Source organism: Zingiber officinale, chromosome 2B (genome assembly GCF_018446385.1).
Source record: "Zingiber officinale cultivar Zhangliang chromosome 2B, Zo_v1.1, whole genome shotgun sequence".
NCBI lineage: Eukaryota > Viridiplantae > Streptophyta > Magnoliopsida > Zingiberales > Zingiberaceae > Zingiber > Zingiber officinale.
Window position 1 is genome coordinate 131,267,769 of NC_055989.1, and position 12,327 is coordinate 131,280,095.

Consider the following 12,327-nt stretch of genomic DNA (forward strand, 5'->3'; position numbering starts at 1 on the left):
TTTTGGTCGACAAAAAATCGAAAAAAAAAATCGTTATTTTCAAAGGAATTTCTATTATTTCTAGTATTTAATATCTCTGTTATATTATTTGTGACAAGCTGAAAATATACAAAATACTAAGGAACATTTCGAAAAAAAAGATAGCTCGACCCGTTATGTTCGTGGACGGCGTAGCTCGGCTAGTACCATGATTGTAACGGTTTTCCATCTCGTGTACGTATATAACGGGGCGGCCGGTTTAAATGGTTGATTTGGACTCGCAGCGAGGTGTTCGGTTCCCGTGCGCCAGGTTTTGCTGGCGAGAGCAGAAACCGAACATGTGGCGGGCGTCCGTCGCCGCGGCAGCGACTGCGTCGTCGTCGTCTCCGTCGTCTCCCATCCAAAATGTAACTCCGGAGCTATTAAGCCACCGCTCTCCCTACGAGTGCGCAGATCGAGTTTCGCTTCTGGCCTTGCGACCGCCCTCCTCCATCGATGGAGTCCCTCCCCTTCGTTCTTCCCCGGTTGGGACAGTCCGGAACCCTCACCCTCACCGGGCCAAGTTTCGGGCGCGGGGTCGTGCGATTCGTCTCCTTCGCTCCCGTGAAGGCGAGCTCCGGTGCCGAGGTCACTTCGGTCTCATGTTCCGCCATTGCTCCCGCTCCCGATGCCCGACCTGGCCTTCGCAGGACGCCACCGCTGGCTTTGTTGGGAGGAATAGATGACGTGGAAGAGAAGATCGAAAAGGCGAAGGACCTTTCTCACTTACGTTAACATTGAAAAAAAAATTGAAATTTGCTCGTCATTTGACACATCGTTGTTTCTTTTTTCAGGTAATCTACAAGTGCCGATTTTTTGCGTTCCTCGCAGTGGCTGGTTCTCTGATGGGTTCCATAATTTGTTTTCTCAAGGTACGATCGGACTGTTAGATTGCTTCTTTGAATAGTGATGGTGTTTTGGTTTGCTTGAAGATGCGCTATTTTTTCTTGATCCCATGAAGCAGACCGGTGAGGTGTTACTGGTGTTGACCAAGTCACCGTGACCCGGAGAGAGAAGAAGGTGAGCTGTCTTTTAGGTAGGTTGAATCACTAGACCTCTAAGAAAAAGCCAGGGAGCCGAGAATCTCCGCAAGTCCCGGGTCAACCATGCATGCAAGGTGCTAGAAGACAAGTAGAGTGAAACAAAGCGTTATGAACAATCAGGGTGCCCGACCATCTACTCTAACGCTCCAGTCATTCCCTGGCGATGTCAAAAATGGAGAAGATAAACAGTACAGAAGAATAATGAAATATGAGTGTATGTAGTAATGAGTATCCAGCATATCTTGACCCGTGGAGGTGGGATTTTTTATAGTACGAAGGGGTGATGTGTCACATCCATGGATGTCATAGGAGATGATGCACTTTTGACAAGATGTCATGTCTTGGTAACGAGGGTGTCCCATCGCTGTATCAAGGGTTATATCACCCATATCTTGCACTGTGGAGATCCTACGAGGATCATGTTATGTCTCACATATTACTCTATGTGTTTGTACAACCATGTGTTCTGAGAACTCATGTATTCTGCCAAGCTACAGGGAGCCCACGTGCTCTTCTGGATATTTCGGCTAGGAGAGGCGTTGGGTCGGAGTGGAGCTGAGCCGAAGTGTTTGAGCGACAGAGCCGGTCGGGAATGAGCTGGATATTCGATCGGGGACCTGAGCCCCTGGGTCAGTATCGGATCAACCGCAGAATGGTGGGTTGGCTTGGTTCGGTCAGGAAGACTGGCAGGTTGGCTCGGCGAGAAAGACGAGAAGGTCGACTCTGGTGGGTCGGCTTTCACTGAAAACTAGCGAGTCAGATCAATGGGATAGAGATGGTCCCATTGACCCCTCTTGAATTTAACCTAGCTCAGCATCTAATTGACCTTCATTGCATCTGTGGTAGTTTTTCATACACATCGTATCACAAGCCTCCCCTTCAAGTCTAGTCGAAGGAGGTGCGAGTCGATTGACTGGACTAAACCTATCGCCTAAGCGGGTGTTGAGCGAGCGATTGTTTGTGTGCGGAGTGAGTGCCGAGCGAGCAACGGAGTGTTGGGCGTGTGGGGACCACGCTAATAACTCGGTTGAGAGACGCAAGAGTCTGGATGTTTTGCTGACTAGAAGGTCGTTGGGCACGTGGAGACCACGCTTATAACTCAATCGAGGAACGCGAGAGTCTGGATGTTTTACCGACCAGAAGGTTGTTGGGCGTGTGGGGACCATGCTTATAACTCGGTGGAGTGACGCGAGAGTCTGGATGTTTTGCTGACCGAAAGGTCGTTGAGCGCGTAAGGACCACGCTTATAACTCAGTGGAGAGACACAAGAGTCTGGATGTTTTGCTGATCGAAAGGTCGTTGAGCGCGTAAGGACCACGCTTATAACTCAGTGGAGAGATGCAAGAGTCTGGATGTTTTGCCAACTAGAAGGTCTTTGGGGCACGTGGGAACTACGCTTATAATTTGGTCGAGAGACGCGAGAACCTTTTTGCCTGTTGTAAGGATAGGGACATAGTCTGAATTTAATTTCTAAAATTCAAATTCAGATTTATTTGTCGAGATGGCTTAAGCGGATAATCTCAAACTGACAAGCAGGATGGATGAGCTGCTTGGCACAGTTGAGCTGTCGGCTAGAGCTTCCGATTGGATGGCCGATCAGATGATTGATCGGAGCTGCCGATTGGAAGCCGAACTGTTGATTAGATTGTAGTAGCCGATCAGGCTTTATTTGGCCAATGAGAATTTCTTAAGTGAAATGGTCAAGGATTGTTCCTGTTTGCCGAGTGAAGCCCAATGAAGCCAAAAGGGGGCTGCTGATCAGATTGTTCCTGTTGCATTTTGCTTATCAGATGCTAATTTTGCCATTGCCAGTCAGATTGAAGCTGCTTGGATTCTTCAATTGAAGCTTGGAGTTTGTTGACCAGATTTTGCTCATTTGATTTTGATTTTAATTGCCGGTTTGGCTTTTGGAAACTTTCCACTTGGAATTTGATGGGCTAACTTGAATTTGATTGGAATTTGTCCCTCTTGGATTTAGCTAAATGTGATTGGCTACTTTCACTTTGATTGGAATTACCCATTGAAGCTTATTGGATTGGAATCTCCCTATTGCCGAGTGAAGTCGAGCTTGATCAGCATGTCACCTTGGATTTTGCCGATCAACATTTGTCACTTTAGAATTGCCGAGTTGATTGATATTGTGCCGATTAATCTGCCGATCGGCTTTGTTGACCCCAATTAAGTTGCCAGCTGAAGCCACTGACTGACCGGCTATTAAGGCGGTGCCCTTACCTTGGCCTTTGTGTAAATGAAATTCTCTTGGATTTGGCCAATTGGGAGAGTGAGATGAGACCGCGCCGGTTGGGCATTTCCATTGGAAGCCGATTGGAATGGGAAGCTGCTCGGATTTGGCTAATTAGAATTTGATTGGCTCGTTTGACTATCCCTTTGCAACCGAACGGATTTTGTCATTTGATGCTGCCAATTTTGACTCCATGCTATCGATCGACAAACTTGATGTTACCATTTGCCGATCCGATGCTTGTGATGGAGCTCCCAATTATGATGGAGCTCCCGATTAAGTCTTTCCAATGGGATGCTTGTGCAATCAGAGTTGCCGAGGATATGAAGAGGAAGGATCTTGTTGGGACAATGATCCGTTGGCTTCTAACACAACGGTCGAACGAGAATGATGCCTAAAAATTCTGATTTCTTACTCTTACACTATGGCGGTGTTGTGTTTGTCGAAATCTTCCATGGTGACGGCAGTGAATTTTTGGTGTCATCCATCTTTATATTTCAGATCATGTGTATGTGTTCCACAGACGACGCCAAATTTGATCCCGTTTGGAAGCGATGAATGATGGACTACTAGTGAGTTGTTGTTGGAATGTGGACTAGGTTGCCATGACTCAGAGAGCGAAGAAGGTGAGCTGTCTTTTAGGTAGGCTGAATTGCCAGACCTCCAAAAAGTCAGGAATAGAGAGCCGAGAATCTCCGAAAGTCCTTGGTCAACCATGCCTATAAGGTTGCTAGAAGATAAGAAGAGGGAAACAGAACGTTAGAGAAATGACTGGGGGTGCCACGACCTTTCACTTCGACGCTCAAGTCAATCTCCGACGATGTTAAAAATGGAGAAGATAAATAGTACATTAGAATAATGAAATTGAGTGTATAGTAATGAGTATCCAGCATACCTTGGCTTACGGAGGCGAGACTTTTTATAGCACGAAGGGGTGATGTGTTACATCTATGGCTGTCAGAGGAGATGATGCACTTTTGACAAGATGTCATGTCTTGGTAAGGAGGGTGTCCCATCGTTGTATCAAGGGTCATATCACCCATATCTTGCATTGTGGAGATCGTGTGGGGATCACGTTATATCACACAAATGACTCCACGTGTTTGGAAATCCATGTGTTCTGACAACTCATCTATTTTGACAATTTACGGGGGGCCCACGTGCTGTTTTAGAACGGGTCTGAGGCCCATGGTCCATGGCTGTATATTCTATCATGTAGCATGATAGCTTATGCAGTACAAGGACATGCCATGCAACTCAGATATGGAATGCACTTATTTATCATACACATATAAACTTTCACTTAAAATGAATAAATAGAATCTAAGTTATTGATTGTTTGATTGACCAAGCTAAAAAAGTAACCCTGCTTGTTGATTACAGCATATTCCCTCCTATGCTGAAATTTTCAATTGGAGCAAAATACATCTTCCATGGATGAAGCTATGAGGAGAAAAAGTGGATTGTAAGAGCATAAAACTACTATGATTCCAAAGTCAAAATAGCAAACCATAGTCTTTAATCTTGCAATGTGAAGATATTTTATGCTTGAACCTAACCCAGATCATAGACTGAGAGTTCCACTAGACCTTGACAATTAGTGTAAAATAGTTTATAGTCCTTAGTGGGATGAAATTCATTTAGCCAACCCCAGATTGTCAACACTATACATCTTGTTTCTTGTAACGTGTGAAAGGAGGGTGCCTTTCTTTTCCCTCTAAGAAAATTCTTTGATACTGCATTCAATTCCATTAATATGATTTCATGATTTTCCCCAATCTCCCTTCTATATGTATTTTCGAAATAGGATTGGAAGATTTAAAGCACTTAGCACCGCAACCTCCAAAACTCCTACTGCTTCTATTTCCCAAATAGAAAAAAAAACACGTCCTAAGAATTGCTCTAATATATTCAAAAATTGATGAGTTGAGCTGCTTTCATTGTGACTAAGAATATAATTTTAGCTGAAGTAGCTTACCTGCTATTTTGGTGTTAAGAGTACTGAAATTATGAAAAGAAAAACTCTTGCATATTATTTAGTTTTCAAAATGATCTGAGTAGTATGTAGTACCAGTAAAAGTGTAGTGGTCTACTGCTTTATGGTATGGGTAAAAACTTAAATTGAAACTGAGCTCCCTTTCTGTCAGATTCGTCATAGTTTTTAGCTCTTTTCTTTGGTACTCAGGTACCAAAAAGTAAAAACTATGAACTTTTGGCATTATATGACTATTGCATTTTGTCAAAGTCCACCTATCTATAAGCATGAAAATTGATGTAACTGAAATTGTTTTCCCCAGGCTTCAACTGTATCTATAAGCATCAAAGTTTACAGTATGACTAAGTTATTTTCCATGCCAAGGATTAATTTCATCCGTGCTTAAACAGTCACCATTCTTAACACTACCAAGTGCTTCTGCAGGGTTGCACATGTGTGATAGATTCTTACAGAGAATATTTTGACAGTGGAGCGAAAGTGGTTCTGATGTTGGTTGAAGCCATTGGTAAACCAATATGTATTGACAATTGCATTGTATAGATTTTGAAATAGGAGCTTATTTTTCCACACTGTCTACTAGTAAATTATAACAGTGTAAATCATCCATAGAAGTGTGTCCTTATTTTCTACAATTGAATAGCCTCTTTATCTCTTTCACAATGCTAGGAGGATATGCAATTCCACATTACAATACCAATCATGTTGTGTGCCTGTGTTCTTTAGACCATCTTATATTATGATTCAAAAGTTGGGTCTTAAATTGGTATATTTTTTGGTGGTTGAAGCAGATAGAGATGTTCACGCTGACATGATCCTTTAAAAAAAGTCCTTGATGATAACTAAATGTCTAAATCTATCAATAACGTCAGTTATTTTGATTTTTCAGATGTCTATCTTGTTGGGACTGTGATGCTTGTCTTCGGGATGGGTTTGTACGAGATCTTCATCAGTAATCTTGACATAGCAAAGATGTCATCCCATGGATCAAACCTTCTTGGGTTATTTAAACTAATGGTTTGTCTCATTACTTTAGTAATGATGGATTGTTATTTTAGTATCACTAGTTTCTCAACCACTCAACCCTTTAACTTGTTTAGGAGCGTCCAAGATGGTTGGAAATTCAGTCTATCAACGAATTAAAGACCAAGTTAGGTCATGTGATAGTGATGGTTCTATTGGTTGGAATGTTTGAAAAGAGCAAGAAGGTGACCATATCTTCTCCAACAGATTTGTTATGCTTTGCAGCATCTATTCTTCTATCTTCTGGCTGCCTTTATCTTCTGTCCAAGCTTCATTCTACCAAATGAAGTAAACATGACTGAGACAGCAATTTGAAATGTATCCCACTATCTTTTGGTGTAAGGACAACTTTTCTCTAGTGATTCGTGAGTACTTTATCACTCACAGACATGACTCTCAACTATGTATTTGTCGTTAAGCGCATTTAGTAGAAATGTTAATAAGTGCTATTCTTCTGAACCTTCACTAGAAAATTTTAATTATCATATTTATATGGTTATTAGAAGAGGAGCCTTGGTGCAACGGTAAAGTTACTGTCCGTGACCTGACGGATTTAGAGAGGTCATGGGCTCGAGTCTTGGAAATAGTTTCTTGCAAAGTAAGATAAGGCCAGCGTACAATAGACCCTTCTCTGAGACCCGTATTGGCCGGAGTTTCGCGCACGAGGCTGCTCATTTTATATTTATATGGTTAATATTGCTTCATACTTCTTTTGTTCATCACACTGATACCTTCTTGTGTATGTTGAACTTAATTTTCCAAGAGCATGTCTGGATGAACTGGTTTTTTCAGCAATACAGAGTTACTATTTTGGATTTAGTTACCAAGAATATGGCATTCCAGCAGTTTGTTCCTTCAAAAATTCCATCTACCTGGAAGTGGGGTCTAAAGAATCTAAGCACTTCTATCGGTCCCTGAACATGTATATTTATAAATTTTCGTGCTGGAATGCTTTAGTACTGCTGCATCTTTTGTGTGGTAAATTGTGGGTAGAACAGAAACACACAGGGTGACATATCACAGGTGTGGGACCCTCTGATACACTATCACAGGAATGTGAGATTTATTTTCTCAAAGATGGAGGAAGAATAAAGGAAATAATTTTCTAGTTAGTGGATTTTAAAGACCACACATAAATTATCTTAGAGATTAAATAAGGGAATATTGTCTTGGAACATATTTGTATCTGAAGATATAGCTTATGATTTTCTTAAACTAGTGAAAATTTAAACAAATTCTACTGAGTTTTATAGTTATACTATGAAATGATTTCTTTATGTTCATTAATGTAACACTCAGGACATCAGTAGCAAATATTCTCCCATTTAGTTACTTGAAAATTCACAAGCAGTTGCTTCTTTTTGAATTTATTAAGTAAAAAAAAATGTACTGAATTCTCTGTAAAAGAACTAAATTCTAGGTGATAATAAAGAAATTATAAAATAAGAAGTGTTACTGGAAAATTTGTTGATGAAGCTGGAGTGAATTATATAAAAGTTCCTTGTAGTCATTTTACTGTAAGTATCTCAAAATTCTTATCTTCATATAGTCTTCAAAAACTTCTGAGCTTTTAACAGCCTGCAACTAAAACAACAAAGGGACTTTGTGTCATCGTTCACCTGTTAAGTTGACATGGTTTAGGATATAAAAGAAGCTATTAGTTGTCTCACATACTGGTCTGATTAATGGTTATATGCCAAATTAACATATAAGCTTTTCTTCCCTCTTCAACTGGAGAATACATGAAAAACCATCCTCTCTTTCTTTCCTGCTAACCTTTTTCTGGCTAGAGTCATGGACTGCAGGATAATGGTGGAGGGAAACAGATAAACCATGGCATCAGTGTACAGAGCAATAATGGCAGCTTTGTGGTTGATATTTGCAACTCGATGTTCACGTGTTCAAACTCATCCACCAAATCAATGAAGGTTGAGGGCATACCTGGTGTGTTCCTGCAAATTGAAATAAGTGTAAAACAAATCACTAGTATAGCCTTTACTGATCCCACATAAAACTGATGGTTAGGATTTTAATGAATGTAAATGATTATCTTTGTTTACTGACCAGAATAGGACCATTTACATTTCTGATTTAAGAATACAGTCGATGGTAATGGTTGGCTAACCAAAAGCTGTTTGGTTCTGGATCTCGAGGAGGAAAGCGGACACAAAGAATTTCAGCCAACCCCATTCCACCCAATTGTGGAAAAGAGCTTACTTTTTAAGGTAACTATTGCATTTGTTCTTCTATATGTAATGGAATTGAATTGTGTGATAAAGTAGAAATCTTATCTTCATAGTTTTTGTCAAGTTGCTCAAAGTTGGTCTTCGTTCATGCCTTTATAGTACTTAACAATGAACTTCCAGATTGTTTTTTCAATTGTTGGTCCTTCATGTTTAGATTGTAGTCCTATTGTTTATCAAGTTTGGAATCTTAGAGTTACTGGTCAATCGTAGGTTAATGTTTTTTTTTGTTTTCCAATGATTTAAAACAACTTCCTCATTTGCACATCAAGGAATGACTTGGTATAACTACTTGTTCAGTCACTCAATTCTTAAAATTTGCATCTTTGAAGAACATATATGGTGATTGAAGTGCGAACCACGCTGAGATTGAATCACAGACTCCCCCATGGGAGCACACTGGAGTTCTGTAATGACAGCCCACTGTTAATGTAGGTGACCAACCTACAGTGGGAGTTAGATGAGGACTATTAGGTTGGAAGGTTGAATTTGCATTGTAATATCTTGTTCTTTGGATTGGAAGCCTAACATTACCTCCACTTTTTCTCATATCTTTCTGATTCTAAATGTTCAGGACTGAGCATTTTGAATGCCCATTTATGCTGTCATGAAGTCCTATCAGTAACAGCATTTTGAAACCCAACACTTCAACCTTGGACCCTATTGCATGATTCTTTGCTTTCATTAATGTAAGATTGTGCATGCGACCCTGACATCGACAGTCTAAGGTGATCAGTTATCATTTTTTTTTGGTACTGTTCAGAGTACGGATGTGGTTGAATGTAGGTTCCACTAGTGTTCCAGGAACTCTTTTGCCAGAAAAAAAAAATACTTTTGAATCCCATGAACTTGCAGATTCGGAGAAGAATTACCTTCTGGCTACTTAGTATAGTTGTCTTGATTTGTTGATCCACTTGCTGCAGGTAAAGTAAACTTACCTTTGTCTAAAAAATGGAGAAACATGGCTTCAATTTGTCGGACTCTAATTCATAAGATGATGAAGCTGCAATTCCTTTCTTTCTGGTCTCCGTCACTGAAGATCTTTTTCCTGTTTACTCTGCTAACTTTTTTCCACCCACTGAAAGGGTTCCTTAGTAAATGGAGCATCAGTTTCACTACTGAAGCACCTACTTCATCTGGAAATCTCAATTTCCGGATTTTCTTCTTTGAGCTCTGCACTCTTTATGAGATAATAAAGCAGATGCTTCGCCAATACTCATCTCAAGGGATCCATTCTCAAACTTAGGAAAATTGGTCGTTCTCCAATCAAATTGGCTTCCGTGAATAAAACTACACAGCTTTTGGTTTTGTTATCTTAGTGCTGTCTAATCAATGACAATATTCTCTAATTAGTTTACTTTCTTGTACTGACTTCACTTCACATGATCTAACTATGTTACTTAGGACTACTAAAGATAGCAGTGTCCTATGTCCAAATTTGTGTTGCTTTTTCTCTGGTATGAATGGCTAGGAGAAGGCCTCTTTTGGGACGGTGGGTTCTGAAACTCTTGCAACCGGGCCATGCATGCCTTACTAAAGTGTTCCAGTTCACTATATAAAGAAGAGAACTCTCAGCCATAGCTTCATAGCAATCCACGATCCAAGTGTTGCTTCTTAGTTTTGTTGCAAATCTAACCCTGTTCCATGGCTCTTTCTCCCAGTCAAGCTTCTGCAGTAGCAAAAATTGTCATTGCCATTCTCCTCATTCAAGCCTGCCATTTGGCTCAAGCAAGAACCTTAGAAGCTCATGCACCCATGTCCACCGCTTACAGTTCGACCATTTTAAAGGATCCATGCTGTATGGAGTTCCTCAAGGGGAGCCATGGTCGATATTTGTTGCAAAATCCATCCACTAGTCCCGGTCACAGCCCTGGTGTTGGCCATAGCACCCCTCCTCTCGTTGATACTGACGGTGATAAAGCCGGCTCACATCTTTGAGGACCGCTGCTCCAGCTGAATGTTGCATGAAACTCGCCTTTTTATGTCCATGTGTTATGTTTCATTTATTTCTCCAGGTGCTTTAATTTGTAGTTTTCGATAGGTTCCTGTTTAGGGTGAATAGTATAAAGTTTGATAATATTCAACTAGGCGATGTTGTATTTTGTCCAACGACTTGTTTCCTTGTACTGTAAATTTTACTGCAAATTTCAATTTTTTTTCTTCTACTACATATTTTGTTCACTCTGTATGTTCTTTTCTTCATGCATCATTAAACTATTCTTTCATCAGGAGCTCAACCTGAACTCACACAGTCAGCAAGTTGAGGTTAGTACGCTGAAACTAAGTTATGAAGATGATATATAATGCCTCTACTACTGTTTGTGCATTCAGTTCGTAGGAATTCCTTCATAGTAAAAGTAAAATAAAATATTTTTATGTCTGATTGTAAAATGAATTTAGATTACAAATTCTTATCCTTCAAAGATTTTTTTTTTTGAAATTAGATAGGGATAAAATATTTTATATAGGATTACTTATCATTATAAAACTATTACTTATTCTTTATGACACAGAAAATATAATAGCGGTTGTTTCAAATACATTCCATTGCATGAATTAAACTAATTAAGCTTATCCGATTCCTTGACTATAAGTGCTTCATTAATTTTCTACTCCATTCTATCATTAAGAATGGACAAGGTAATATAATCTCCTGCTGTGGTCCTTTCTCTTAATTAAGAACTCACGATAATTAACTCCCAAACCAGGTTTTCTTCGGATGCTATCACTCTATTGTTGTTGGTGACTTAAACAAAAAAAATATAACTTACTGTTTCTATTAAAAGATTTCTCACAAAGAAGAGCTTTGGTAAAATTTGCCGTCATGAATTCTAGTTGTGGAAATAACTTCATGTAATACAGGGTAAGACTGCACATAGAGAGATTCGTGCTTTTCTATGTGCTGTATCTTTTATTTATCCATTTATTTAAATGTGCCTATGTAGATGGAGATGAGTGCAGCACATGACGCCCACTAAGCCACCACAATTTGTCTTCATTAAAGATGTTTGTGTCTAATTATTATAATAGGTAAGGATATGTTGATGAAACTTCACTGGATTCAATCTGATCTTGTATAGCTAAAAAATATGTTAAAAAAAGACATTCATGTTTTATTCTTTCACGTGTAAGACAGTCCTCCTCGGTTAGATATATTTTTAATGATTGATAAGGTTAATGATTGAATGGCATGCTTTATGCTTCATGTTTTAAGCTTTTAGGCTAATGATTGAATAATTGGATCAATCTTTCTCTAGATTAGTTTTAACAAGGCAAAATATATATATATATATATATATATATATATATAAATCGGTTTCCATTCAATTAAAATTTTAATTTGATAAATCAAATCATTCTCACCCCTGCTAGGCCAATTTATCGACTAAGAAATAATATGATAATTTTAAATAATAATTTTACATATCAATTTTTGAGATTTGCAAAACATCAAAAGTTCTGATAAAATTATATAGTATAACTTTAAAAATCTTTATATATGCACACCCAATTTTATCATACACTTTTCAATTTTCACTGGTTTTTTACTGCATGATGTTTGTGGTGAATCAAATGCAATGTTCACTAAGTTTTAACCGGTTAGAGGAAAATCATGCAACTTTGTTGCCCAAATCTTCTAATAGCATCAACTTTTAGAAGTTCTAGATAAGAAAGTTCTTCATATATTAATTGTTATTATGAGCTTTTTAAATTCATGAGCAGAACAATATTCACTAATCGTTTTCTTTTATGGCCTCATTCAAA

General features: G+C 39.1%; 1 protein-coding gene across 5 annotated transcripts; it reads left to right on the forward strand.

The window, feature by feature from the left end:
* The first annotated feature begins 255 nt into the window (after positions 1 to 255).
* Positions 256 to 11,740, forward strand: LOC122047242 (UPF0114 protein in repA1-repA2 intergenic region-like). Of its 5 annotated transcripts, none has more exons than XM_042608392.1 (8): positions 256 to 726; positions 813 to 890; positions 5,723 to 5,816; positions 6,186 to 6,313; positions 6,397 to 8,263; positions 8,387 to 8,544; positions 10,792 to 10,827; positions 11,508 to 11,740. In XM_042608392.1, the coding sequence occupies exons 1-5, from the start codon at positions 475 to 477 to the stop codon at positions 6,604 to 6,606; spliced, it is 762 nt and encodes a 253-aa protein (XP_042464326.1). In that variant the 5' UTR covers positions 256 to 474; the 3' UTR covers positions 6,607 to 8,263; positions 8,387 to 8,544; positions 10,792 to 10,827; positions 11,508 to 11,740. The 5 variants fall into 5 exon arrangements, with proteins under 5 accessions (XP_042464326.1, XP_042464327.1, XP_042464325.1 ...); XM_042608393.1 differs by having other exon boundaries at positions 8,416 to 8,544; XM_042608391.1 differs by having other exon boundaries at positions 8,423 to 8,544.
* Positions 11,741 to 12,327: the final 587 nt, after the last annotated feature.